General features: G+C 41.3%; 1 protein-coding gene across 1 annotated transcript in view; it reads left to right on the top strand.

The window, feature by feature from the left end:
- Positions 1-27,879, top strand: part of FBXW7 (F-box and WD repeat domain containing 7) — a 179,212-nt gene that overhangs the window by 57,521 nt on the left and 93,812 nt on the right. Inside the window, exon 2 of the mRNA XM_054165209.1 lies at positions 23,717-24,274. Coding sequence (XP_054021184.1) covers positions 23,786-24,274 — 489 coding nt within the window. The 5' untranslated portion in view covers positions 23,717-23,785. The remainder of the gene's footprint in view (positions 1-23,716; positions 24,275-27,879) is intronic.

Raw genomic sequence — 27,879 nt, 5'->3', positions numbered from 1 at the left:
GATCCTAAGGACTTGAGCAGACTTTTCAGAAATGCCCTGAGGCTTCATAGCAGTACTGAGCATTTCAGCCATGGGATGTTGTATAGTGGAAATGGTAAATGTAATATGTGAGCAAGTGGGGATAGATTGATTTCCCAGAGCCTTTTGTAGGCTATGTTGACACTTCAGAAAGATGTGGCATTCTTTCTTCCCCCTCAGATTCCACACCCCCCCCCCCCCCCCCCCCCAAAAGATAGAGTGGAGCTTTTACAGGTCATTTTGTTACCACATTTCACTATCCCTGCTGCCTTTCATTACTGCTGAAGCAGTCACTAAATGTGTGGTCACTACATAAATGAATAAATGAATGTGCAAAACCGACTGCAGATACCTTTCAGAACAAATAGCCTTCTATTCAAATAATTTGGATGTCTCATCACATCTTGTAAAATTACAGTAGCAAGTCCTTCCTAAAACACAAATGAATGCATGATCTGGAAGTGTTGATTTGTGAGGATTTTGTGATGGTGCATGGTTGATTCCAGATCACTTTTGAAATAGTATATGGCACTGCTGATACCAGAAGAGATTTAGTTGGTGTAGATTGACCTGTGTTGTATTTCTTTTACTTTATTACAGCACCTATGGATATCAGTCTGTTGCTGTTTCTACATTCTGATGTGATATTTTCCTATTGCTGCTTATTGATGAGGATTTGGTAAAAGCAGCACGTAGGACTGTATTTTGTAGCCAGAAAATTTGAGTATGTTAAATTTATTTCATCTTCATGAAGTACCTTACCTTCTATCTGTCCCACAGATCTTTGCTTTCTTTTAAAATAAACAGTCACAAAATGGAAGGGTAGGAGAGTCCTTATGCTCAGTTCATTGAGGGACATCCCAAGTAGGAAAGCAGCCAGCTCTCCCACCCAGTGGTTTACTGTGTGGTTCAGCACAATCTTGTGAATGTGCCACATGGATAAACGCATGGACTTTCGTTGGTGGTTAGTTTGTTTGTTTTTTGTGTTATTTTGAATTTGTTTTTGTTCCCTTCCTTGAAATTATGTATCACTAGGAGCTTTTTAGGATGCTCACTTATGAAAGTGACTGCTAAAGAAGCACAAAACCCATGAAGTAGGATAGTGAGAGAGGAACTTTTGGGGGATTCTAGTTGACTAGTATGTTTCTGGCTTGCTTGTTTGTTTGTGTTTGTTTTATTTATCAAATAAAAATAAAAACTATTTTATTTCCTGGAATATATTTAATATTTTAATTGCCTTTATAGCTTGTTCTCTGCTAAAATAAGAGAATTGATACTGGTTCATCTCTAAGTATCCCTTGCATCTTTTTTAGGGTTTCTGATAAGTGTGTTATGACTCAATATTTCTGGGCTGTAGATGCCAGCCAGCTACTTCGTAAGACTACAGTTGACATCCTTGATTCACTTTTTGAGTCTTATCAACATGGGAAAGCTGTGAAACGGAACAGACAGTGCATCTGAACTGGGCTCTTACTAATTTCCCGGGTGGAGGTTGCTGGGCCACAGTGGAGATGCAGTTCAGGTTTGGCTGGGCTGATCACAGGTTGCAGCCATGTGCTGCCTGTCCTGTCCCACTGCTGAAGGAGGTTGTTTGTCTCTAATCTGTTTGTGGAACTGCTCGTGCGAGTGCTTCCTAATCTATTTCAAGCAAAATGAATCTGATTAGCTGAGAATTTAAACTTGTGAGTTAGCCTGGCTCATTCTGACTGAAGGAGATTAGTGATGCTTATATACGCAGATATGCCAGGAGATCTGGTTGGATGCAGTGATAAGCAGGCTGGGAGTGGGAGGCTGAGCTATGCCTCAGTAAACCCCTATGCATGTCTGTCTGTGCTCCTTTCTGAAAGTATCTTTGAATAGCTTATTTCAATGTGTCAGGAAGTCTACTTTGAAAGCAAAATAAATCCATGAGCAGAGTATGTGTGCTGAGGAGCTTGATGGCTGTTTTCCTTTCTGGTAGCTGCTAGTCCTTACGTCTTCTAAATTTGTTTTCAGTGGGTGCTCTGTTGCAGTTTTATGTCTAAATTCAGTGAGCTAGGATTTCCCTGTGATGCTTGTTTTAGTCCTCGTATATCTCTGACTGTAAAAAGTTCAGCTAATACTTCAGTTTCAACACAAGGGAAAAGACAAGTTAAATGATCTTTTAAAAATGCCTGTTAAAAAACTGCTGTCAGATTTTTCAAGTTGATTTGAAAAAGTCCTGCTAGAAAATCTGCTGAAGCTTTCTTTTATTCTTCCAAGAGATGTCACCAAGTTCTGTTGCATAACTAGGAGAATTTCTGTGTAAGCTGATGCTTTCTTGATGTTGGTGATGTGATTTCTACCAAGTCAACCATTTGTTCTTGATGGATGGTGCCTGCATCTGAGCTGCCTCATACTTGATTTTGAGATATAAGTCATGGGGCATTCATCATCCAATCTCAGTTCCTTCACCAGTGGAAAAAAAGATCTAGCAATGTCCAGCCTGCTGTCCTACTGCTCTTGTAATGTGAGCCTTTTCCAGATGCTATGACACCTTGTATCCCCAACACACAGACTCAAAGAATAAGGGATGAAAGACTTTAGTTTTTCAGTCTGTGAAAGATGACTTAGGGCCAGAAATTACAACACCCCCAGCCTCCCAGCAACATCTGACTACATTAACCAGTGCTTTTAAAACAGTCAATTCCTCAACAGAAAAATCAACATTTGGTGCAGGAGCTACTGCAGAGCACAGCCATGGTCCTGAAACATTTGATGCCCCCAGTGTCAAAGTAGTCATTTAATGCATTGGAATGAGATACAAGAAACATCTAAAAGAGATGGGGGCTTTTCACGACAGTGCTCATTCATGAAGAGGAGATCTCTTCGAAACACATACTTGATCTCACTAGTATCAGAGTAAAAAGTGGAGAAATGTGGACCCCGTTGGTGCCATTATACCAATGTAAGTGCAGTATCTTTGAGAATAGCAGTATCAGATGTCTCAATTAAAAAGTGAAAACTGGAAGATGTATCAAGCTTTAAAAGAAGATGCATGTAAATCTCACTAATTGGAACAGTAGGTTTTTTTTAGATTATCAAGTTAAACTGCTATCTTCTGGAACATTAGCTTGGTACAAGGATTTGGAGGTTAACACCAGTGATTAACATCTCTTTGACTTTTACTGTTCCAATTTTAGTAGCCTTTGGAAAGAAACAAGAGGTTAAGTTATTTCTGGTAGAAATAGGAAATTAAAAAAACCCCAACAATTAAGTCCAAAAGTTCTCATTCAGTTCTAGAGACTTATGACTCTTGGGTGTGTTAGACTGTCTCACATAGCAATACTCTTCTAGCATAGTTAAATAAGCCTTTCCTACCATTAGTTATGATTTCATTATTTTAGTTTGCAGAGACTGTTCACACAGAAACAGTGCACTGTGTGAAGGTGCTTTGCCCCACGTGATCCTATTTAGTTGTGGATAAGCTAAAGTAGGAATGGTGAGTGTACTTTGTTTTATGAAACCATAGTAAGGACTTCTGATTAGTAATATGCAGCAAGTAACCTACTGAGAGTGGTAATAGCAGCCACTGTTTTATTTGTTGTTTGAAAGGTATGAAGTAATTTCCTCTCTGGAAGCAGAATTTCCTTATAAGGTGGTAACTGGGATCTAACTTACTGTTCTTGGGAGATCTGTAAACTGAGGAAAGAAATAATTGTCCTTTACAAATATTTGGAGAGGTGACGCTTGATTTTGCAAGATTTGTAAAGAAGTTGCCTAAGCTTTGCTGTATGATTAGATATTGCCTGTGTGTCAGAATGATAAAAATGGAAATCTAGATTGTGACAGTTTTAGGCTGTACCTTTAAGAAAGGGACAATTACTGGTACACTCTGGCTGAATGTTTTGGTGTAAAATTATGTGGTGGTGAAAGAAAGTTCGGTTCTCCCCCGTCACACTAGATACATTAGAAAGTCTGATGGTGGTTTTGGTACTATTACATAATTTAGGTATAAACATTGCTTCTGTTGAGCAAATAGCTGACTCCTATGTCCTGATGACCAAAAAAGTTATTTCTGAACTTTGAACAGAATGGTATAATTCATTAATCAGCTTTGTGTCTGAGAACATGAAAGCCCATGTGTAGCTTAAAGAAAAAATAAGATAGAGCTGAAGGCCATGACAGATTACTTGAACTTCATATTGCCAGTATCATTTGTATTGTATTCTGTGTTCCTTGATGGAGGACTGAACCTTTTTAAAAAGTTGAGCTGTTTACTGAAAGAGCATTACAGTTTGCTTAAAAGCCTTTTTGGTCTGCTTCAGTGAGAATGGGTCTGTAAAGTCCATTCAAACCATGGCTCATAATGACATAACCTAATCAACCAGATATAAATGGCCTGGTTTTGATGGTGCTGTTGCTACTGACAGCCAACATGTTATTCAGAAAGTCATCCAACTTGGCGTTTTATCAGTAGAAACAGTTGTAGTGAAATAGCTGTTAGCAGCTGGAATGTTCCACACATCACTCTGGCATGGTAGTGATAAAACCACATTCTGAGGTAGTTCGATAATGGCCTCAAAATTTGGGTTTAAATCAGTGAATTATTTTACAAGTCTTTTTCTTGAACAACTTTTCTTTATTTGAAAACAAACAATCAACCTGGAAATGTGCCTTGCCTCTTCAGTACAGCCAGAGTTCTGTTCTCTTCTGTTGGCAGGGCTTGACTTTTCAGGCTCCTTTCTCTGCTGTGTTGTGAGTCCCGGTGGCACGTAGGAGTCTCACAGACAGTACCATCTCGGCTGCTTTGGGTTTCCACTTGTTGCCAGTTATCTGGCAAGTCTCTCCCTTTGAACATCAAGAACCATTTTACTAGGGCCTTCATCTACCTGCTTCAGAAACATGCTAGTCTCCAAGATCCACATGGCAGCTGTGTTACATAGCAGCTGAACTTTCTGAAACAGTCACCACCTGGTGTAGCAGCAAGGGTAGACACCAGGTGTGGAAGCAGAGTGGTGCAGTGTGTGTATGGTCAACAGGCTGATTCTGTTTAGCACTGCAGCCTGGGCAGGACAGTAATTGCTCTTCACCTACATGAATCTGCACCAACAAGACTTTGAAAAGTCAGGAACATAGATTGGCCTGCCAGTAAAGGTGTATCAAGGCAATGACATTGAGTCTGCTGCTTCTTTGCAGCTGCCACAGTGTGATGGGTTTACTGTTGCAAAGAAACTGTCCTAGCCCTGCAGGCCTTTCCACATAGGTATGTGAAAAGTGTCTTCATGCATTCTAGCTCTGGCAAACCAGCGGTTTGGTGACACTTTGGACAGCAGTCAAGTTAAGATCTGTAGTGCTACCAATGAAATGTGGATTTTATTGAATAGTGTAGCTTTAGGTTTATGGGTAGGTGTTTATTTTGCAGTGGTAATTGGTACCCTAACTGGTACCTGCTCTCTGCTGGAAGCATGTGAGGTGTGTTGTCCTTACAACAGTTCACATCAGTCATTCTTAATCCAGTGCCAGCACCATCATCTATGTTAGTCATAGATGTAGTAGGAAAATGCTGTAAAGCAGAAGTATACAATATTTAGAGTTGATAACAAAATTGCCTTGAGTTGTACTATGGGAAGTTTGGACTGAATATAAGGAAAAATTTATTTACTGGAAGAGTGGTCAGGCATTGGATCTGGCTGCCCAGGGAGGTGGAGGTATTACCATCCCTGGAAATACTAAAAAAAATGTGTAGACATGACACTCCAGGACATGGTTTAATGGCCATTGTGGTGTTGGGTTGATGGTTGGACTGATGATCATAGAGGCCTTTCCGACAGAAAGAGTCCTATGACTTGAAAGTAAGTTTGAATGCCTGCCTGCCATTAATATCGTAGGCTGCCATGCATTCCATAGCCAGGGAATTACAGGCCTGTCAGCCTGACCTCAGTGCCAGGCAAGATTATGGAACAGGTCATCTTGAGTGCAATCACACAGCACTTACAGGATGGCCAAGGGATCAGACCCAGCCAGCATGGATTTAGGAAGGACAGGTCCTGCCTGACCAACCTGATCTCTTTCTATGATCAGGTGACCCGCCTGGTGGATGTGGGGCAGGCTGTGGATGTAGTCTACCTGGACCTCAGCAAGGCCTTTGACACCGTTCCCCATAGCAAACTCCTGGCCAAGCTGTCAGCCCATGGCTTGGATGGGAGCATACTGCATTGGGTTAGGAACTGGCTGGAGGGCTGAGCCCAGAGAGTGGTGGTGAATGGTGCCACATCCAGCTGGAGGCCAGTCACTAGTGGTGTGCCCCAGGGATCAGTGATGGGCACCATGCTCTTTAACATCTTTATTGATGATCTGGATGAGGGCATTGAGTCCATCATCAGTAAATTTGCTGATGACACCAAGCTGGGGACAGGAGTTGATCTGCTGGATGGTAGAGAGGCTCTGCAGAGGGACCTCAACAGGCTGGACAGATGGGCAGAGTCCAACGGCATGAGATTTAACACATCCAAGTGCCGGGTTCTGCACATTGGCCACAACAACCCCATGCAGAGCTACAGGCTGGGGTCAGAGTGGCTGGAGAGCAGTCAAGCAGAGAGGGACCTGGGGGTGCTGGTCGACAGTAGGCTGAACATGAGCCTGCAGTGTGCCCAAGCAGCCAGGAGGGCCAATGGCATCCTGGCCTGCATCAGGAACAGTGTGGCCAGCAGGAGCAGGGAGGTCATTCTGCCCCTGTACACTGCACTGGTTAGGCCGCACCTCGAGTACTGTGTCCAGTTCTGGGCCCCTCAGTTTAGGAAGGATGTTGACTTGCTGGAACGAGTCCAGAGAAGAGCAACAAAGTTGGTGAGGGGTTTGGAACACAAGCCCTACGAGGAGAGGCTGAGGGAGCTGGGGTTGCTTAGCCTGGAGAAGAGGAGACTGAGGGGTGACCTTATTACTCTCTACAACTACCTGAAGGGAGGCTGTAGACAGACGGATGTTGGTCTATTCTCCCAGGCAGCCAGCACCAGAACAAGAGGACACAGTCTCAGGCTGCACCAGGGGAGGTTTAGGTTGGATGTTAGGAAGAAGTTCTATACAGAGAGAGTGATTGCCCATTGGAATGGGCTGCCCAGGGAGGTGGTGGAGTCGCCATCATTGAAGGTTTTCAGGAGAAGACTTGGTGGGGTGCTTGATGCCATGGGTTAGTTGTTTAGGTGGTGTTGGATTGGTTGATGGGTTGGACGCGATGACCTTGAAGGTCTCTTCCAACCTGGTTTATTCTATATATTCTATGTATTCTATTCTTATCTAGGCATCTACTTTCACCCTCTGGCTGTGCAGGTACAAAATATTACTTTCCTAGTTCCAGAAATAGCGTGGCCAAACAAATTTAAGTGTCCATAGATTGTTAGGCAAATGCCCTACTGCTGAAGCATTCTGCTTAATTGATTTTCAGAATAAGATTCTCAGAGAGCCATTTTAAGGGCATTAAATCAATAACGATAATTACAACCATCTCCATTTCTCCAGTGGAGCCTGCTTAAGAGTCTCTTTGGGCCAGGGCCAGAATCTTTTAGACAGGTTGGGCTATCATCTTCCTTCAAATCTGGCAATCTTGCATGCTGTTTGTCAGCAGTTGCCTTGTTGTTCTGCAAGGTCAGATTTTAGATCTATTGCTGGAAAGCTTCCCTGTGACACAGGGAATGTAACACTCGGGAGCCAATGTGTGGTAGCCAGCATTCTGAAGATGCGAGGCTAACAAGAAGGCGTTTGTGTTTGTTTTCAATACCATGTGGAGATTGTGATTTTGTTGTTTTTTTCTTTCTCCCCCCCATCCCTCTTCTTTTAAGTGAGGCACTGGGAAGGGGAATTTGTTCTGGTGTGTCCCAGTAGTATGTGACCTTGTTGACTTATGTCTTTCTACTGCTGAGAATGCTGAAAATGCAGATGAACCACTATATTAACAGATTTCAGCAAGTCTGGTAAATGCTGCTACTCTGTTTCACTTTGTATTTCTTGCTTTTATTAAAAGCAAGAAAGTACAGATCAAAGGCTGCTTATCAGACATTAATGTAAAGGCATTTAATGAGTTCATTGACTATCTCTGGAGAAAGTGTATGATTTGGAATTAATTGAAAATTTGGTGTTCACAATGGAGACAATGTTGCCCAGTAGATACTGCCCGGAACCTGGTGGAGTGTACACAACTGAACATCTCACAAGAGATGAATTTGGACTGTGGACAGATAGCCATTCTTAATAAAATATGTATTACTCCTTGTTGTTTTAGAGAAAACTCAGGAATATGGCTGAGCTGTGTTTTTCCCCCCACCAAAATGGTGCAATACAGTAGTGTTATTAGTATCTTCTGTTGCTTGCACGATGCGTGCTTTCTACCCCAACTCGATTCTACGCTGCTTTTTTTCTTACCTCAGAAATTAATTTTACAACTCTGCTGAAGTAAGCACAAATATCTTTGTCCATAATATATTAAAGCCTTTTACTCCCAGCAGCTTTAACAGTACTGATAAATTACTTCATTTTTTCCTACCAATTAGGACTACATAACAGATTAATATTATATATAATTGTATTTCAGGTTTTTTTTGTAATGAATAGGTAACTGAAAAGCAGAAAATAAAACCAGAAATTTTTGACAGTAGCCCAGAATAAGCAGTGCCCATTATGAATCTTGAGGTAAAAATGTTGATGATGGCTTGGCAACATTTGGGGGTTTTGTCCTTTTTTGCTTGTCAGTCCTCTCCCGGTGTGCTTGGAATAGTACTGTAGAAAGACTAGGAATTTTGAAGTAGTGGGTTTTGTTGTAGGGTTTTTTTTTTGGTTGTGTTTTTTAAGAGATGACTGTTTAATCTTCAGGGTATTCTTTATTTTTACAATAACTTCATAATAGTTTCTAGAATATTAGTCTGATGTAGAAGCCTGCATTAGAACAAAATAAAGGGATTTCCATCTCATGGCATAACCTGCATTGCTTCTCATTTATTTCATTAGTTATTATTAAGAGGCTTGAAAATACTGTTCTTTGCCTTCAAGTTTTTGGAGACTCAAGGAAGTTGATTATTCTTGGTGATCAAGTGTAGTGTAAGAGCTGTTTGAAAATGAAGCATTTGTTTTAAACTTTAATTATCTAAATACAAATATTCTCAAATAATTGTCACTGTTCTTGTTTCTCAGTTACCTCAGCTTCAGTCCTGATCTCTCTGTCTCTTTAACCACAACTACCCTTTTAAGGGAAAGAGTATACTATTTCTATGTTTGTGTTAATCATTCCACCTTAGAGGAGCTGTTTCTAACAGCTCTGAAGTAGGGAAGAGTTTAGTACTTGATGTTTGTTTTCCTGCCTCCCTCTTGCTTAAATGTAGCTAAATGAAGACTAAATTCAACTGAATTAGTTACTATTTGTTTTCAAGGTCTGTTACCCCATTTCAGTTAAAGATAACCTTTTTTGGGTCCTCTTTTCTGCTCTATGTTCTAAATTGAACATTTTTGTGTGTGTGTCTGTCACTGCTGTTCTGTGTATCTGTTTGTGTTGCACTTGTGCAGCATTTGAATTGGCGATTGAGTCCAAGAAATCATGCTACTCTTTTGCCAGAAGCTGACACCTACCATCTGGTAAAATTGCAATTCAGTATCAGTAAAACCCATAATCTGAGGAAATGTAGCCAAAATGACTTTTATGATTAGTTGACAGGAAAGAAACAGAGAAGTCACTTGGGTCCTATATGAATTGCTCTGAGGTTTTCAGACCTAAGCATCCTAATGGCAGTGTTCTTGCTGCCAAATGTTGTTTTGCATTTTGCTTTTTGCCTTCCTAATAGTTTGAATTAATAATGAGCAACTCCACTTGGAAGGTATTTATGGTTTAGCTTTGCAAAGCATCACTGTGCTAGGTAACAGCATGGTGGTTTAATGTATTGTGCTGCAAAGTCTGTAGGTGTTCTCACTGGAAATACATCCCAGCCCCAGGGCCATGTTCAGCGGTGTTGTGGATGCTGAAGAAAAATGCACGTTAACGCTGTTTTGGTAATACTGTGCTAGCATGTGTGTTAACCCTGATGGTTGTGAACTAAGTCTGAACTGGAACTAGGCAGGTGTTAATCAGCAGTTGGATAACGTTTTGCCTGTATGGCAGCTCTTTGTGTGTATTTTCCTGGGAGAGGCAGTCAGCTAACAGTGCCTTCATACCTGTGCTTGTGCTGCATGCTCTGCATTTGTTGAATCTTCCTGTTGAGCAAAGATGGAGCACATTTCTAGTTTAAGACTTAGTGTTCATGATTTTACTATCATCCTAGTAAGCTGTTACAGTGAACAATTATCCTGACAGTTAATTCCATTTGGATTTTTCTCATTTCAGCATTCAGTGGTTACTTCTTGCCTGTAAGATAAAAATCCCTGTTCATCTCGATAGTTGTGAAGAAAGCATAGCAATCGTGTTCTCTTCACTTAAAATAAGTGTTACTGAATGTTTGGTTTGGACTTCATAGTTATTTCCAGTTCCTTTTGTTGGTACCTATAGCTTAAATTCTGTGTTTTCCATGACGCAGTAACACCCCAGCATAGCTTAACTGAAGTTTGTTACTAGAAAGCAAGACTAGAAATGTCATCCTTATTTGTCCTTGGGCTCCCTTCCTGTGGATGCAAGACGTTGATCTGCATAAAACCATGCTAAGCACTTGTTTAGGGCAACTGGAAAGGTCCTCATATGCAGCACTGCTGCTGATGATGTAAACTTGACTTTTGTGAGAACTAATGTGATATGGAATATAGGTGGTCATGTTTGGGAGACAGGCCCATGTAGAAAGTGGAACATAGTGCTTAGTGCTGTGGGATTTTGGGACAGCTTGGAAAGCTATCGCAACTGCTACAAATGCACAAAGCTCATTTACTTACTTTTGCAGAGGATGTAAGAGAAGGGCTGATTTTGGATAGCTTTGGAAGGCTATGGGGAAGATTCGCCTTTGCTCAAATTAGAGAAGGTTATGTTTGGTCTCTGACTAGGAAAAGAATGTAAACGTCTTGTGACTGAGGAGAAGAAATTGGGCAGAATTTGGTTGGATGTGTTAAAATAGTGTTTTGTTATTTTAGCCTATTGTATGCCTTAATTACATGTGTGCCAGTAGAAAGTAACCAATTAAGATGTAACACATGCATTCTGATAGACTCTATAACTTTGCTGTATAATATAATAAATGTCTTCACCTGCTTACATCTTGTCCGACCACCCTGAGTACAGCTTCCAGGACACCTATACAACAACAAATGCTGATCTGCGACAACAACCCTATATTACAACAGGAGGAGTAAATTCAACCTCTAAATTATCCAAAGGACTCCTTAGTCTGTTATTTCACCATCAGAAGAGTCTTGATCTTTTTTCTGTAGGTAAATTCTGTATCAGATGTCTATATATCATGAAGTACGAGTTGGGATGATTTGTACATTTCTAGCCTTTGCTAAGTAGTCACAGTATCACAGTACATTAGAGTTTGGAAGGGACCTCCAGTGATCATTGAGTCCAACCCACCTGCCAAAGCAGGATTGCTTAGGGTAGTCAGCACAGGAATGCATCCAGGTGGGTTTTGAAAATCGCCAGAGAAGGAGACTTCACAACCTCTGGGCAACCTATTCCAGTCACCCTCACTGTAAGAAAGTTTCTCCTCATGTTGAGGTGAAATCTTCTATGTTCAAGCTTGAAATTGTCATGCAACAGCATCTTTAAATTTGAAAATATAATAAACTGGCTGCCAGTTGTTGCAATCTGAGAATTTTTCCGTCCACATGCTTCTTAACTTATGTAATTTAAGATACTCTGTTTATGTTGCTGTAAGTATGATCTCATGTTTACTTTTAGCAAGAAGCTCTTTGTTAGTATGCACGGAAGGCACAGTTTACATGAGACTGAAGTATTAACAGATAAAAACTTGCTGTTCTAAATTGAGCAAACAGATGTGCTTATGCTATGACAGTAGTAGGATTGTAGTAATCTAATTTGTGGAAAAAAACCCCAGGTATTTGTTAATTATGCAAGATGAGAGGGTTTGATTTAGAAAGGTTAAAATTTTAATACAGGAACCCAAGTAATGGTGCAGTTGTCAAAGCAGAAAGGATATGACCATGTAGTAGAAAATTGTGTGCTGTGCTTTTCTTTTGTAGAGGTCCTTTCTGTGAGAAAATGGACACCCCTTGTGAAGGCTTGGAAGATTATATGGAGGAGATGCCTGTTTTGTTTTCAGTAGTTACTGGAAGTGTGGCACCCTTTAAATAATTCAAAGGTTTTTTTCTGCTTTCCATTTTCTGAGAAACATGGGAGAAGCCTTTCATTAGTTGCATATGATAGTTAACTTGTCACATTTTACAGTTTAATCCTTTTTCTGTAAGGAGTTGTTAGTGAAAAGACAAACCAGACATCACCTGTATAAGTCATTATTAATATAATTTCTAAAATTAACATGATTATTTATATGAACATAGCAACATCAGTCATAATACTGATCTCCTGTGGATTGTTGCATCCTGTGATACCTTTCAAGGAACTGAAGTGATTTTTATTCTGAATTTTACCAATTCAGTCATCTTGGTGAAAATACAACAATGCTAAATAGAATAAGGCGGAACTTCTGTGCTTTTTCTGTTGGTCTTGCCTTTCAGGGAGTTAAGAGGTATGAGCAGGATTCTTGATAAACATGAGCTCCCAGTGTCTTCAAAGCTGCTGTGCTGGTGTTAATAACTTGTCAGTCAGTATATAGCTTTGAGGAAAAGAACTTCAAATTTTATTATTTTTATAACAGTAAAAACATATCTTGTGTAATACTTCACTAATTATGATGTTTTTACTGGTTTTGAAACAAGGGAAATGCAGACTTTTTTAAACACCTCAAATATAAGAATGTAGCTCTTGAATTACTTGCAGATATATGTTTATAGAAAAAAAAATGGTGGTTTCCTCTTTCCATTATTTGTTGATGCTTTCATTTTGTCATTAGATCTCTATTAATACATTTTTTAGAGCATGATTCTTTTGTCTAGATTGTTAAAAACTGCTGCCTTCAACTCCAGTTCTCCACCCTTTCCTATAAGTGTTTCTACTTACGTGTTTTCTGTTTTACCTGTAATGCATCCAGGTTATGTTTGTATGTGCATGAGTCCCACAGGTGGTTACTGCTGACATGAATAGGGTGATCCATGTGTGCTCTCCCTGTTCACAGCAAGGAAACATTACATCTTCTGCATCTTTTCTCTCCTGAGTTGTGTGAACCTGTATTGAAGAGAGCCTAGGCTTTTACAGGGATGGCTGAAAACAGTTTTCTTCATTGGCTTGCTCATGCAATACAATGTTACTGGTTTCTGAATAAAGAGCTGACATTTTATGTTAATGCTCTGTGATGATGTTAAATGTGCACAAGTGGAGATCATGTAGAAACAGTATAGAAAACAAATTTAAACAGAAGAAATGATAGATCCATAAATAAGAATTATTGCACAGTAACAGGACATAGAGCTACTGAATAGAAAATCATATCTTTAATTCAACAGTTTTAATGAGGGTCTGGACATCTGCAGATGGAACTCTGTGTTAATGTAGCTGATGTCAGATGATTGCAATCTGGGTGTGTTAGACTCTTGTTTTCTTCGTGATATAAAATACTGTAATCTGTTGTGCTGGTTTGGCCCTGGCTGGGAGCCAGATGCCCACCAAAGCTCCTCTATCACTTCCCTTTTGAGGTGGACAGAGAAGGAAAATACAAGAAAAGCACAGGAATCAAGATAGAAGCCCAAGCAAAGTCTGCATGTGGAAACGAGCAAACAAAGATGTTACTCTCTCATTCCCTTCAGCAGACAATGTTTGGTCACTCCTGGGAAGCAGGGCTTCAATAAGCTTAGCGATTGCCCCAGAGGACAAACGTCATCAACAAATGTCCCCATGCTTCTTTCTTTCTTCACTTAGCTTATACATCTGAGCTGACGTCATGTGGCATGGAATACCCCTTTGGTCATTGCGGGTTAGCTGGCCTGGCTGTGTCCCCTTTCAAGATCTTTCCCACTCCTCAGCAGACTCTTGGGGCAGGGGAATGTTGGAAAAGGACAGCTGGGTGCCCCCTTCAGCAGTAGCCAAAACGCTTACAGCACTGCAAAACATAGTGCTACGACAGTGCTCTGGAGAGAATCAACTCTAGCTCAGCCAAACCAAATAAATCTCTGTAATTAGACAAGATCATACATCTTTATCATCATCTAAAGAATAAGTATGTTGACTGCTTTTAGCTCAAGTGATTTCTTCTCAGCTTTTGCTCATGAAGGTCTATTAATTTTCTCTACCTCTGATGTTTTCTCATGATGCCACTCAGCTTAAGTACTGCTAAGTACATGTAAATTCTTGTAGCAATTACTCATTTCCTAAACTAATTTTTGTATTGTCATTCTCTGGTGGCTTGTGTACTATTTCATTTTTTTAACCCTATATTAAATACTTCACCTGTGTTTACAGTGGGTAGGGTTGTGTGATAGGTCTATCATACCCTTTTGTCTTTCCAACTCAGAGTTAAAAGAATGGCTTTCTTTTTAATGGCTTCTGTGTGTTTGTCCTCATAACTTATTGCAAGGAACGTTGCTTTGTCATGCTTTTACTACCCACTTATGAGCTACTCTCTCTCATCTAAATCACTTTCTGCAGGGAATGGATCAGAGTGGAGCAAACTGACAGGTACTGTAAAGTAGCACTGCAGGATGAAAGGAATTGGTAGATTGAAGCATGGGATTAGAGAAGGAGCTGTGTTAAGAGGCAGTCCCGGGAGAGAAAAGGTAGTTTGGATGATGAAAGAGGGAGAAAAAGTATAAGGTCTGTTGAAATAGGATTATTTGGGTTAATAGAAGCAGGCAAACAGAAGGGAAGATATCTTACAGTGGACCATATGGGGCAGGAAAACGGTTTGGTCTTCGTTCAGAAAAATTTAGGCAAGGAGGGCAGGGCACAAGGACTTAATGAAAAGCTTCAGAATGTAGATATAAAGTAATCTGGCCCTAACAATAGGAAGGGGAATAATTAAAACTGGCCACACAAGAAGATTAGAGGCAGCTGGACTTAATTAAATCTGCACAGGAAACTTTAATTGTGGTATTTTTCTAATAAAGTAATTAATACTAAATCTTTTATTTCTGTGCTGCTGTGTTTGACAGAAATGGGTACTTAGTGGAATCCTTTCATGTAGTCTTGGTTACTTTGACCATTTTGCACTGAATGACAGAGCGTGCATGATAATTTCTGATCCAGCTGAAACGTTAACGTGCTGCTCCACAAGGTATTGGCAGAGTTTAGCTGAGCAGGGGATAGAGCTGGAGCAGAGAATCTTTTTAGCTGCTAATTTGTTCTGGACCTTGGAGCTGTGAATAATGGAGTTGAGCAAGAGATTTGAGATGTGTCTATGTTAGGAAGTAGTAGTTTGTTGTTATGCTACAAGCATGCATGCTTTCTCTAATAAGATGCATTGTTAATGATGCATTTAATGTTGGATAGCCTGTAATCAGACCATATATTAAACATTTTCTTTAATAAAGCATGCAAGTTGCTTGCTTGTAGTGTTTTGCATTGTTTAGCTTTCAAGGCCATAAACTTTTTTTTTTTCAGTAGGATATAGTCCACAATATTACCAGTGTTAATTGTTGCTTATTTTCACCTGCTGAATGCTGCAATTAATTCTCCTTTTTCAAATGGACTTTAACAGGTCTTGGGTGGCTGGCATGTACCAATCCTTGGGGCATTTGCACTTTGGTTGTTAGTGTGGGTTTGAATTAAAAGCACACTTTTAAAATGTGGTTCCTGATTGTCCACACCTGCTTCTCAGTAGAACGAGTTAAAGCACAACTGTTCCAGAGCACCTTCTGGGTGAAACTGAACCAGAAGGTGTGTCCCAGCTCTGAGGGTCAGTTTACACTGCAAGGGTGAGAGCTGGTCTGGAAATAGCCCTTTCCCTTCTTCAGAGCCCAAACTCTTCGGGTGCTGAGTTTCATCTTTGCGCATCTGCCCCTACTGCACTGCTTGCTAAATGCTAGGCCTAGCTTTAAGTTATTAACATGTCAGTTTCAGTCTTGGACAAAATGTGCTTAGAAGGGTTTTATCTCTCTTTCAGGAGGTAGATTAGGATGTTGAAATGAAATCATTGGAGATCCTTAACGTGAGTGGGGTGTTCCTTTTTTTACTTTCTATTTACCTGAATTATAATACAGAATCACAGCAACATTCAGGTTGGAAAAGACCCTTGGGATGACCAAGTCCAACCGATACCCCTATTCTACAAGGTTCACCCCTAAACCATATCCTCAAGCATCACATCCAACAACCTTTAAACACATCCAGGGTTGATGACTTAACCACCTCCCTGGGCAGCACATTCCAATACCTGACTGCTCTTTCTGTGAAATTTTTTTCCCTAATGTCCAGTCTAAACCTATCCAGTTGCAGCTTGAGGCCATTCCCTCTTGTTTTGTCACTAATCACCTGGGAGAAGAGACCAGCACCACCCTCTCCACAATATCTTTTCAGGTAGTCGTAGAGAGCAATGAGGTCTCCCCTCAGCCTCCTCTTTTTCAAACTAAACAGCCCCAGCTCCTTCAGTGGCTTTTAATGAGATTTATTCCCCAGGCCCTTCACAGCTTTGTTGCCCTCCTCTGCACTTGCTCAAGCACCTCGAAATCTTTCATGTACTGAGGGGCCCAAAACTGAACACAATACTCGAGGTGTGCCCTCATCAGAACTGAGTGCAAGGTGACAGTATTACTCCAGTTTAATGTATCTCAGTTTTTTTACTGGATTATTTATATTACTGAATCACAGAATATTAGGGGCTGGAAAGGGCCTTGAAAGATCACCTAGTCCAACCCCCCTGCCAGAGCAGGATCACCTCTAACAGATCACACAGGAATGCATCCAGGAGGGTTTTGAATATCTCCAGAGAGGGAGACTCTGGGACCCCCTGGGCAGTCTGTTCCAGTGTTCTGTCACCCTCACAGTGGAATAAATGTTCCTCATATTTCCATGAAACTTCCTATGCCTCAACTTCTCCGCCTTGTCCTGTCACTGGGCATCACTGAGAAGAGCCTGACTCCATCCTCTTGGTACTCTTCCTTTACATATTTGTAAACATTAATGAGCTCACGCCTTAGTCTCCTTTTCTCCAAGCTAAAGAGACCCAGCTCCCTCAGTCCTCACAAGGGAGATGTTCCACTCCTCTAATCATTTTTGTGGCTCTGCTGGACTCTTTCAAGCAGTTCCCTGTCCTTCCTGAACTGAAGTGCCCAGAACTGGACACGATACTCCAGATGCAGCTTCAGCTGGGCAGAGTAGAGGGGGAGGAGAATATGTTAGTCCAATTGTCTTTGTCCACTGAATCTGTAATCTCAAAAACATTTGTTCTAGGAGTGTCCATAAATCATACTGTGACTGTAAATATTCTCTTTTCACTAATTGTTGCCCTAATCAATATTGGTATGACTTAAGTTAGTATCCAAGTCAGTATAACTCTCTAATTTCAAAGTTTATTCTTTGAAACCTTTTCAGACTCCGCTATGCTTTGTTAAAGCAGCAACCCACACACCTCTGCACCCACCCCATTTTCTTTCTCTTGTCTTTAAAGTTTGAAGTGATAAAAAAGGAATAGTAAACCCCAGCAGTATTAGTGAACACTTCCTTATTTTCCTTTACTTGTATCTAAGTACTAGAACAGAGTTAGTTCAACAGTCAAGTGAAGTGGTTGTCCCCACTCAACACAAAACTTGTGTAACCCAAGGAGTTTTCTCCACAGTTTTCTCAGTGTTGCTTGGCTTTTCATACAGGTGTTTTCGAGTTACTGTTGTTCTGAGTTATTTTTATAATATATCTTCTGTGCAAATTCAATTGATAAAGCTAACGAATTCTGTTTAAACAGCATTTGATCTTCAGCATACATGGGGGATGTGTTCATCAACTCTGCAGTTGTGATTGTGTAAGTTCAGGGACTTCCATTTTCCTTAAGGATTCCTTGTATTTTACTTTTCACTGACTGTCTGCAAGTGTTAAGAAACTTACAGGGGAAGTTCCCAAGCTGGACTTGTTGACCAAGTTTAACTGAGTTTTGCATGTTTATGCAAAGGGTTGCCACTGCACTGTTTTGGTGTCGGTGTAAAAAAATCTCTGCTTTCCGAGGTGGGTAGGAAAGCAGCAGCTTTCCTGTGTGGATCTGCTCAGGTTTAGCTGACTAGTTATTTTGGGCTCTGAGAGTATAAATGGAGCCGACCCTCTAATAGCTGAAAACATGGCATTTTAGTTCTCTGGTAGTTGATTTGTTGATTATTGTGGAGGAAGAAGTATATTCTGTCTTATATACCTTATATATGGAAATGATTATATCTTGTGTATTAGCTGACAATAGTTAATTCTGAAAGCAGAAGGCAGCGTTGATGTTTTGGATCTCTCAGATAATGTACATCCATCTGTTCTTTAGAGATTCTATACAGATGATGTCTGATGAAGCATTGCTTGTAATTAAATTTTAATAGTGCATTGTAGAAACCAAGTTGAGCTGATTCATGGAAATAGAGTAGAACTGAAATCTCTTATGGCTGAAGGTAGCTTTGTGAATTGACCATCAGTAGAAAAATGCAGGAATAATTAAAAATACATAATAGTAGTGGTACTGTATGTTCTTTTTATGTTTTTTTAATTGGCTAGAATTTAATTTGAATATATTGAACAACAACACTTATTTTTGTCACTTAAGCATTTAGCAGTCATGCATTTTATTACCTATTTCAATGCTGACCTTTCATGTTGGTTGATTATGGATACAAATTGAAAGTATCTCTTAAATTATGGAAAGAAGTGCAACATGCACAGCTTTATCAAGTTAAGTCCTAAACCAATAATTGATGTATTTGAAATACAATAGAATAGAATTAACCAGGTTGGAAAAGACCTTTGAGATCATCAAGTCCAACCTATCACCCAACACCATCTAATCAACTAAACCATGGCACTAAGTGCCTCATCCAGTCTCTTCCTAAACACTTCCAGTGATGGTGACTCGACCACCTCCCCAGGCAGCCCATTCCAATGGCCCATCACTCCTCCTGTGAAGAATTACTTCCTAACATCCAGCCTAAACCTCCCCTGGCACAGCTTAAGACTGTGTCCTCTTGTTCTGTTGGTGGTTGCCTGGGAGAAGAGACCGACTCCCACCTGGCTACAACCTCCCTTCAGGTAGTTGTAGAGAGCCATAAGGTCTCCCCTGAGCCTCCTCTTCTCCAGGCTAAGCAACCCCAGCTCCCTCAGCCTCTCCTCATAGGGCTTGTGTTCCAAACCCCTCACCAGCTTTGTTGCCCTTCTCTGGACACGTTCCAGGAAGTCAACATCTTTCCTGAACTGATGGGCCCAGAACTGGAGACAGTACTCAAGGTGTGGCCTAACCAGTGCTGAGTACAGGGGCAGAATGACCTCCCTGCTCCTGCTGGTCACACTATTCTTGATACAGTCCAGGATGCCACTGGTCTTCTTGGCCACTTGGGCACACTGCCGGCTCATGTTCAGCCTATTATCAACCAGTACCCCCAGGGCCCTTTCTGCCTGGTCGCTCTCCAGCCACTCTGATCCCAGCCTGTAGCACTGCATGGGGTTGTTGTGGCTGCTGTGTAGAACCCAGCACATAGATGTGTTAAATCTCATGCTGTTGGACTCTGCCCATCTGTCCAGCCTGTCGAGGTCCCTCTGCAGAGCCTCTCTACTCTCTAACAGATTAACACCTGCCCCCAGATTGGTGTCATGTGCAAATTTACTGATGATGGACTCAATCCCCTCATCCAGATTATCAATAAAGATATTGAACAGGATGGGGCCCAACACTGATCCCTGGGGCACGCCACTAGTACCTGGCTGCCAGCTGGATGTGGCACCATTCACCACCACTCTCTGGGCTCAGCCTCCAGCTGCTTCCTAACCCAGCACAGAGTGCTGCTGTCCAAGCCACAGGCTGACAGGTTGGCCAGGAGTTTACTGTGGGGCACAGTGTCAAAGGCCTTACTGAAGTCCAGGTAGACTACATCCACAGCCTTCCCTGCATCCACCAGGCAGGTCACCTGATCATAGGAGAGCTCTGTAAGGACCTGCCCTTCCTAAATCCCTGCTGGCTGGGCCTGATCCCTTGGCCATCCTGTAAGTGCTGTGTGATTGCACTCAAGATGACCTGTTCCATAATCTTGCCTGGCCCTGAGGTCAGGCTGACAGGTCTGGAGTTCCCTGGCTCCTCCTTCTGGCCCTTCTTGTGGATGGGCATCACATTGGCCAGCTTCCAGTCTTCTGGGGCCTCTCCAGTGATCCAGGACTGTTGGAAAATGATGGAGAGCAGCTTGGCCAGCTCATCTGCCAGCTGCCTCAGTACCCTAGGATGGATCCCATCCGGTCCCACGGACTTGTGGGGATCCAAGGGGCTGAACAGGTCTCTTAACTACTTCCCCCTGGATTACAGGGGAACTATATTGCTCCCTGACTCCATCTGCCAGCTCAGGAGGCCACTTGTCTGGAAGACAACCTATCTTGCTATTAAAAATTGAGGCAAAGAAGGTGTTAAGTACCTTTGCCTTTCCCTCATCTTTAGTTACAATATTCCCCTCCATGTCCACTAAGGGGTGGAGGTTGTCCTTGCCCCTCCTCTTGCCATTAATATATTTACAGAAGCATTTCTTCTTGTCCTTCACAGCAGAGGCCAGTCTAAGCTCTAAAGGGGCTTTTGCCTCTAATTTTTTTCCTACGTGACCTAGGAACATCCTCAAACATTTCTTGGGTTACCTCTCCTTCATTCCAAAGATGATACACCCTCTTTTTTTCCACCTGAATTCTTTCAGTAGTTCATTGCCCATCCAGGCAGGCCATCTGCCCTGGTGGCTCATCTTCCAGCACATTGGCACAGCCTGTTTCTGTGCCTTCAAGAGCTCCTCAAATCCAACTCCCTTTCACATTCCCTTACAGTCCTAAGTCTAGCAACTTCTTCCTTCAGTTCAGCCACTACATCAAGCAGATAATAGAGCTGCTCCCACCTCATGCAGGTGTTATGTACATGGCCCTCCATTTCAGGGGCCAGGCTGCAGCACTCTCTGCAGCCAGTTGCCTGGACACCTGCCTGCTTAAGTTCGACCTCGGTCTGGCTTGACACAGATCTTTTGAAAATATCTTTGCGGCGAGTTATCACCATCCCTGGCCCTGCCCACGGCACCTGACCGGGGAGCACTTCCGGAACGAGCCCAAGTCACTCGGCACCTCTCTCCCTCTGCTGAAAGCGCCGCGGCTGCAGCAAGTCCCCCCCCACGCCACTCCGGCCTCTCGGGAGAGAAATAACTGGCTCGGGGGGATGGGGGACTTGCCGCTCCGTAAGGCAAGCTGCCTCGGTGCACTGCGGTTACAGATCTGCCTTGGCTCGTCTGCCTGGGGTTTAAAATGTGCCGCTGCAGCAAGTCTCCGCCCACGCTGCGCCGGTCTTTCGGGAGAGAACTAACTGGCTCCGCGGGGTGGGGGACGTGCCGTTCTGCAAGCTGAGCTGCCCCGGTCCTGCCTCGCTGCGCTGTACTTGGTGCTAATGCTGTTGATACTGAAAAAAAATGTGGTTAACTTCTAAGCTTCATTCATGACAATTCCAAGAATCATTTGTGGTGGCAGCTAAAATGCTTGGTTGCAAAGATATGAATAGTCTTGTTTGGTGATTTTGATTGCTGACTGTTACATTATTTAATGCTTTCAAAAATTCAAGTATTTTGTCTTTTGTGAGGAAAAACTTCGAAGTTTTTCTGTGTACTGTAGGCTTTCTTCTTCTGTTGGAGCTTTTCCAGAAGCTCCTTGCTCATCTGTGCAGGTCTTTTGCCTCCCCTGCTTGATTTCTCCTCATGGGGATGGACTGAGCTTAAGGGAGGTACTTGAATAAGTAATCAGCTTTCTTCTGCCCCTCTGTCTTCTAGAGCCCTAACATGTTGGATTCTTCCAAGTAGGTCTCTGAAGAGGCCAAAGTTGGCTCTTCTGAGAGCGAGGAGAGGTTTGGACAATTATCTTTCTGTGCTGAAGTACTTGTGGCAATTTGTATCCTAACTGCTGTTATTCCAAGCATGACTCAGCAGTCATGCTCCTTTTCAGTACTGTACTGCTGTGCTTTCTGAATCTGTCTCTCACAGTAGCCCGCTGAGTGTATGGTGTGGTTTATGGACACCTGATAACAGTGTTTCTGAGCATGATGATAGATTATTTTCTCTTTGTACATGCTTTCACCTGTAACCTTGTCAATCTGAGTACTTGTTGAGGTTGTGTCTGACTTCACCCACTCAAGACAAAACTTGAATCAAGGGGGAGCTGCAGTCACGATGTGCTAGCCTCAAAGGCTGTATAGCTGGAAATCTGTGTGTTCTATCCCTCTGTTCTCTTATGTTACTTGAATGCACAGGGGTAGCAAAATCAGAGAATCATATAGTGGCTTAGGTTAGAAGGGATCTTAGAGATCATCTGCTCCAACCTCCATGGCATGGACAGGGCCTCCTCTTCAAGTAGTCTGAGCTGCTCAAGGCTGAATCCCATCTGTCTTTGAACACCCCCAGGGAGGAGGCATTTGTAACCTCCCTGAACAGCCTATTGTAGAGTCCCACCACCCTCATACTGAAGAACTTCTTCCTAAGATGCAGTCTAACCCTGCTCTCCTTCAGCTTAAAACTGTTCCCTCTTGTCCTATTGCTAGATGCTTATGAAAACTCTCTCTTCAGCCTTCCTGTAGGATCCTTTCAGGTATCAGAAGGCAGCTGTAAGGACTCCACAGGGTCTTATCTAGGCAGAACAACCCCAGCTCCCTCAGCTGATCCTCATAGCAGAGGTGTTGCAGTCCTTGGATCATCTTTGTGGCCCTCCTCTGGACTCACTCCAGCAGCTCTGTGTCCTTCTTGGAATGTGTGGATAATTTAGAAACTGAATTAGTATTTTCCAGTTTCTATTAGTAGGTACCTAAATTTGGCATTTCCCCCGCCCTACTTCTCAGAGTCTCATTTAATGGTACTGGTAGCTTAGAATTTGGAGAGCTTTACTGCCAACAGTGAGTTTTGCTAGGCGAGGTACATGTAGTTTCTGGGGTGCATGGGCTGCCCAGCGATGTCTGCTTTTGACCAATGGGTGTCTCTGTGGCCAATTTATGACTTGTAAGTGATGAAGATATAATTCTTTACTGCGTGTTCTCTTTTCATTTGTCAAAAGTCATCATCATAATGACAAATGTAACTTTCAATTATACCAAAATATGTCTGCTCTTCAGGCATAAGTTAGTCATCTGTGAGTAATATATAAAATTTGTAATCAAATTAAAGGGAAAATATGATGCCAATTTAAAATTAGTTGTTGTCCATTTTTTAGCAAGTAATATCCTATAATTGGATCACTTGTTAAAATGGATGCTCATGGTTCTTGTGGATTCCCTGGTAGGCCAAATAGCTTTTCTGAATCTGGTGCTTGCAGAGATCATGACCAGACTATTTGATAGAAGAAATAACTTTGCTACGAAGTTGTCCCCAGTCTGTTTTGGTTTTTCCAGTTGTGTGTCAAAGTAGAAATTATTCCGTGGTTTTTTTGAATTTAAAGTTGTCAGGAGTAATAAAACGAAATTACGTTAAATAAGTTTTTAATGCTTTATGTAATAGACAATGTAACTTCTGTAATTGTCTGTCTTTTTTTGTTTGTTTGTTTCCATAGAATGTGAAAGCATTTGCATCTTCAGATAGCCTAGCCAAGGTCCAAGAAGTAGCAAGCTGGCTTTTGGAAATGAATCAGGAACTGCTCTCTGTGGGCAGCAAGAGGCGACGAACTGGTGGATCTCTTCGAGGTAATGCTTCCTCAAGCCAAGTAGATGAGGAGCAGATGAATCGAGTTGTAGAAGAGGAGGAGCAGCAACAAAGGCGACAACAAGAAGAGCAGCACATTGGGAGAAATGGGGAGATAAGAGGAGAAGAACCTGGATTTGATGAGAGACATGAGTCTCAGCAGGAACAATTAGAAGAAAATAACAATAGACTTATTACAGTGGATGAAGAATCTACTTGTAACCAAGAGGAAGAAGATGATGATCGTGGTGGTGATCAAGAGGAGGAGGTGGAAGAGGAGGAGGAAATGGACCAGGAGAGTGATGATTTCGATCAGTCTGATGACAGTAGTAGAGAAGATGAACATGCTAACAGTAACAGTGTCACAAATTCCAATAGCCTCATGGACTTGCCCATTCACCAGTCATCGCCATTCTACATAAAGACAAAGGTGAGAAATGTTACAAGCTCATAAGATGAAATTTATGTTCTTAATCCTTGTTAACTCTGGATTTTGGAAAATAATTTGTGTATTACAGTTTTATGATGATGCAAGATTTTTACTTCCTAAAGAGCTCATTATGAAGTGTTTATGCAGTCCACAAAAATTTTAATGATTTAACTGTTAATTTTTTTGCATGCAGACATGAGCAGATATTCATACATATTTTGAGGAATAGACCTCTGATGGCTATGTGAAAGATAAAGGTGTTTCTTTAAGTATTTTGATATGCTGCTTCATATATCTTATTAAGACCCTCCTGACATGATTTATGTTTTCCTTCTCAAAGCAGATGAGAAGCAAGGTAAGTAATGATGCATATTTGGCGTTCTCTGAGGATACCCAGTTCATTTTGATGACAACAATGTAATGAAAAAATAGGGTGGAATATTACAGAAACATCAAGTTAGTCCTTCTGACCAGCTTATTCAGAGATACAAAATACAGGTTAAAAAAAAAAAAGTGGGTTAGGCAGTCATTCAGTTAGGAAGTCATTACCTGGTGGTGTACGGTGTCTTTTTTGTGAGGACCTTGATAATGATGTGCAGTGATTGTTGAGAGCTTCTGATTTGCAGTAAGAATTTGGAAACAAATACTCATTTTCATTGCTGCTTTTTCCCAGCTCTTCAGGAAAGAGGAATTATGTTAATTCCTAGCAGCAGCAAAAACTGAACAGATAATGAAAAGTAGTCATAGTGACTGGGGGGGAAAAAAAAAAAAAAGGAGCAGACAGGTGTTCTTGTGGGCGAATGTTGTTTCTTAGTCTATGGTCTGTGTACCAATTTCTTAATCATTAATTGATGATAGAACACCTAGCATTCTCTCAACTTTAAAAAAACCAAAATGATAAAATCTCCTTGAATTTTTACAATGTACTTCTGTATTTAACAAAAAAAAAAGAAAAGCCAAACCTGGTGTAAAACAAGGTCACGGGAAAATCTGTTAATGTTCCTTAGCTGAGTGAGAACATAAATGTGTAGAGATGAAGAATCTGTAATGAAAATGCGCTTAAACAGGTAAATAGGATAAACATTTGCTTCTGGAAGATGCAGCAGTGTGTTTTTCATAACAGCAATCAGTATGTACTTGTACATTTTAAGTATCTCAACTAACGTCTTTGGGTTTTGAGAAGTCTTATTTTTTTTCCACATGAATTTTGGTGAATCGTATCATTTTTCTGTGGGTAGTTCTACTGTTCAAGGTACTGAAGTATATGCTTTCAAATTAGAAGTGAAATACTGTCATGTTTCATGTCATTCAAGTAGCTTTTTAGGACTCAAATTCTGAGCTTTATTACAGTGTTTTGGTATTCCTGGATGTAGGATGACTGAGTGTCATATGACAACTTGCACCCAGTATGGACTTGATATTTAATGTGGGAGACACACTTTTTGAAGTACTTTGTAAATAACGACACTCAAATTATATACAGGCCAAGCGAAGTGTAGTGGTGGTCAGTTCTGATGCTTTCGAATTAAGGTTTTTTCTTTCTTTGTTTTCTTTCATGTGTATTTGACTTAAACTGAAACAAACTTCCTTTTGCCTGAAGGAAGTTGTCTGAAAGGTTTTTGAACATGTACACGGTTTCTATATGATCTGGTTGTTGCTTTGCGTATTTTTCCATGCAGTGCTGCCCCCAGGCTGTAATCCTGAAAGAGCTGTTGAGGAGATAGGTAGCAAAGAATTTAAGAATTGTTGTTGATTCATGGTGCTGCTCTGTTTTAGGCAGTTTTAACTGTGTACCTGAAGGATCAGCACAGGGTAGAAAGCTGCTTGAACTAGCCCTGCTCTAGACGGTGGTTACACAGTAAGGCTGACACAATGCAACATTAATATGGTCCATTTGTCAATCAACATTTAACCATAGGAACACGTTCTTTGTCAAGAAATGCTGTTGAAATACAGCTGTGTTGGAGCACAAATGGATTAGCAGAAGGAAAATAAACATGACTAATGAACATGCAGCTTTTGAGAAGAGAAAGGAGTGGGTTTAGACTTAGCAGCTGTATTTACAAATTATTTCTGCTTCTAGCTATTGAAGATATCCTCATCCTAGGAGACTCAAACCTAGTAGACTTGGCTTTAGTCTTTTAGATATGCCCCTCAGCATTTGTAGTGTAGTGCAGTTCTTGGTAACTGTAGTTGAGCTAATTGCCCCCTTGATGTATGCTGTTCTCCTGTGTAACTTGTTTTGCACCACCAATATTGGCTGTGATGACTGAATCCACAACTTACTGTTTGTGTGTCAGATATAAACCTGGCTCCTCTGAAATATGCATTCCTGAACCAATACAGGTGCTAGTTTGGGCTGGCTGTATGTAGCAATATTGGCAACAGAGAGTTTTCATCACTACTAAATAGCAAGATTTAGTAGTGAGCTGGAATAAAATCACAGTATCACAGTATAACTAAAGTTGGAAGAGAAAATGCCATAGGTCCTGTTGTGCAGCTCACCTCAGCTTTTTGAAATCTCTTTCATCCATCTACCTTCATTCCTTTCTTCATGAACTACTGGACTTTCACTTGACAGCAGCAAGCTCACTATGTTCTACCTGACAAGCTTCACCAGAATTATAAAACCATTATATTTATATATAAATATATATCAGATATATTCACACATTAGGTAATATTTATATAATATATGTAAAATTATTATATTTGCCTCATATGACTGTTCTCTGCAGATAGCTGAGATAATTGTTGCCCTAATGATTTGAAAATGTTACCATTAAAAGGCATATGCACTTGAAATGAGAAGGACAGTGGTTCAGGAGAGTCTTCATTGCATTCACCAGCCACACCCAGGAATCTGGGAGAGTCCTTGTGATTACCTCTTATGACTTCCTGCATAAAATGGTGGGCTGATCTGTGATGACATCTGCACAAGCTAAAGCATACTTTAAGAAAAATTTTACCATTCAAAACCAGGAAATGGTCCAGGAAGACAAATCTATCTCAAGCCTAGGTTATTAGTTTGTTATTTATTGTCAATATCTAGATTTCTGCCCCTGTACGCTGTTTTAGAATAGAATAAATCTGGTTGGAAAAGACCTTTGAGATCATCAAGTCCAACCTATCACCCAACACCATCTAATCAACTAAACCATGGCACTAAGTGCCTCATCCAGTCTCTTCCTAAACACTTCCAGTGATGGTGACTCAACCACCTCCCCAGGCAGCCCATTCCAATGGCCAATCACTCTTTCTGTGAAGAATTACTTCCTAACATCCAGCCTAAACTCCCCTGGTGCCGTTTGAGACTGTGTCCTCTCATTCTGTTGGTGGTTGCCTGGGAGAAGAGACCAACCCCCACCTGGCTACAACCTCCCTTCAGATAGTTGTAGTCTTTTTCCTGTTGTCTTTTTTTGACCATTACAATTTATTATTTTCATCTTAATAGCTTTTTAACAGGTGGGGATACATAAAGCAATCAAGTTCACTCCTAAAAGGTCTCTTAAATGTGCCTTTCCTTGGTTGGTTGTTGACCCTGGAGAGGGAAGGAAGGAGAGACAGAATAAATAAACTGGCTTGATTTCAGTGGAGTTAGGACA

Source organism: Dryobates pubescens, chromosome 1, assembly GCF_014839835.1.
Source record: "Dryobates pubescens isolate bDryPub1 chromosome 1, bDryPub1.pri, whole genome shotgun sequence".
NCBI lineage: Eukaryota > Metazoa > Chordata > Aves > Piciformes > Picidae > Dryobates > Dryobates pubescens.
Note: the sequence above shows the minus strand (reverse complement) of the source record. Positions and strands in the feature narration are given on the sequence as shown.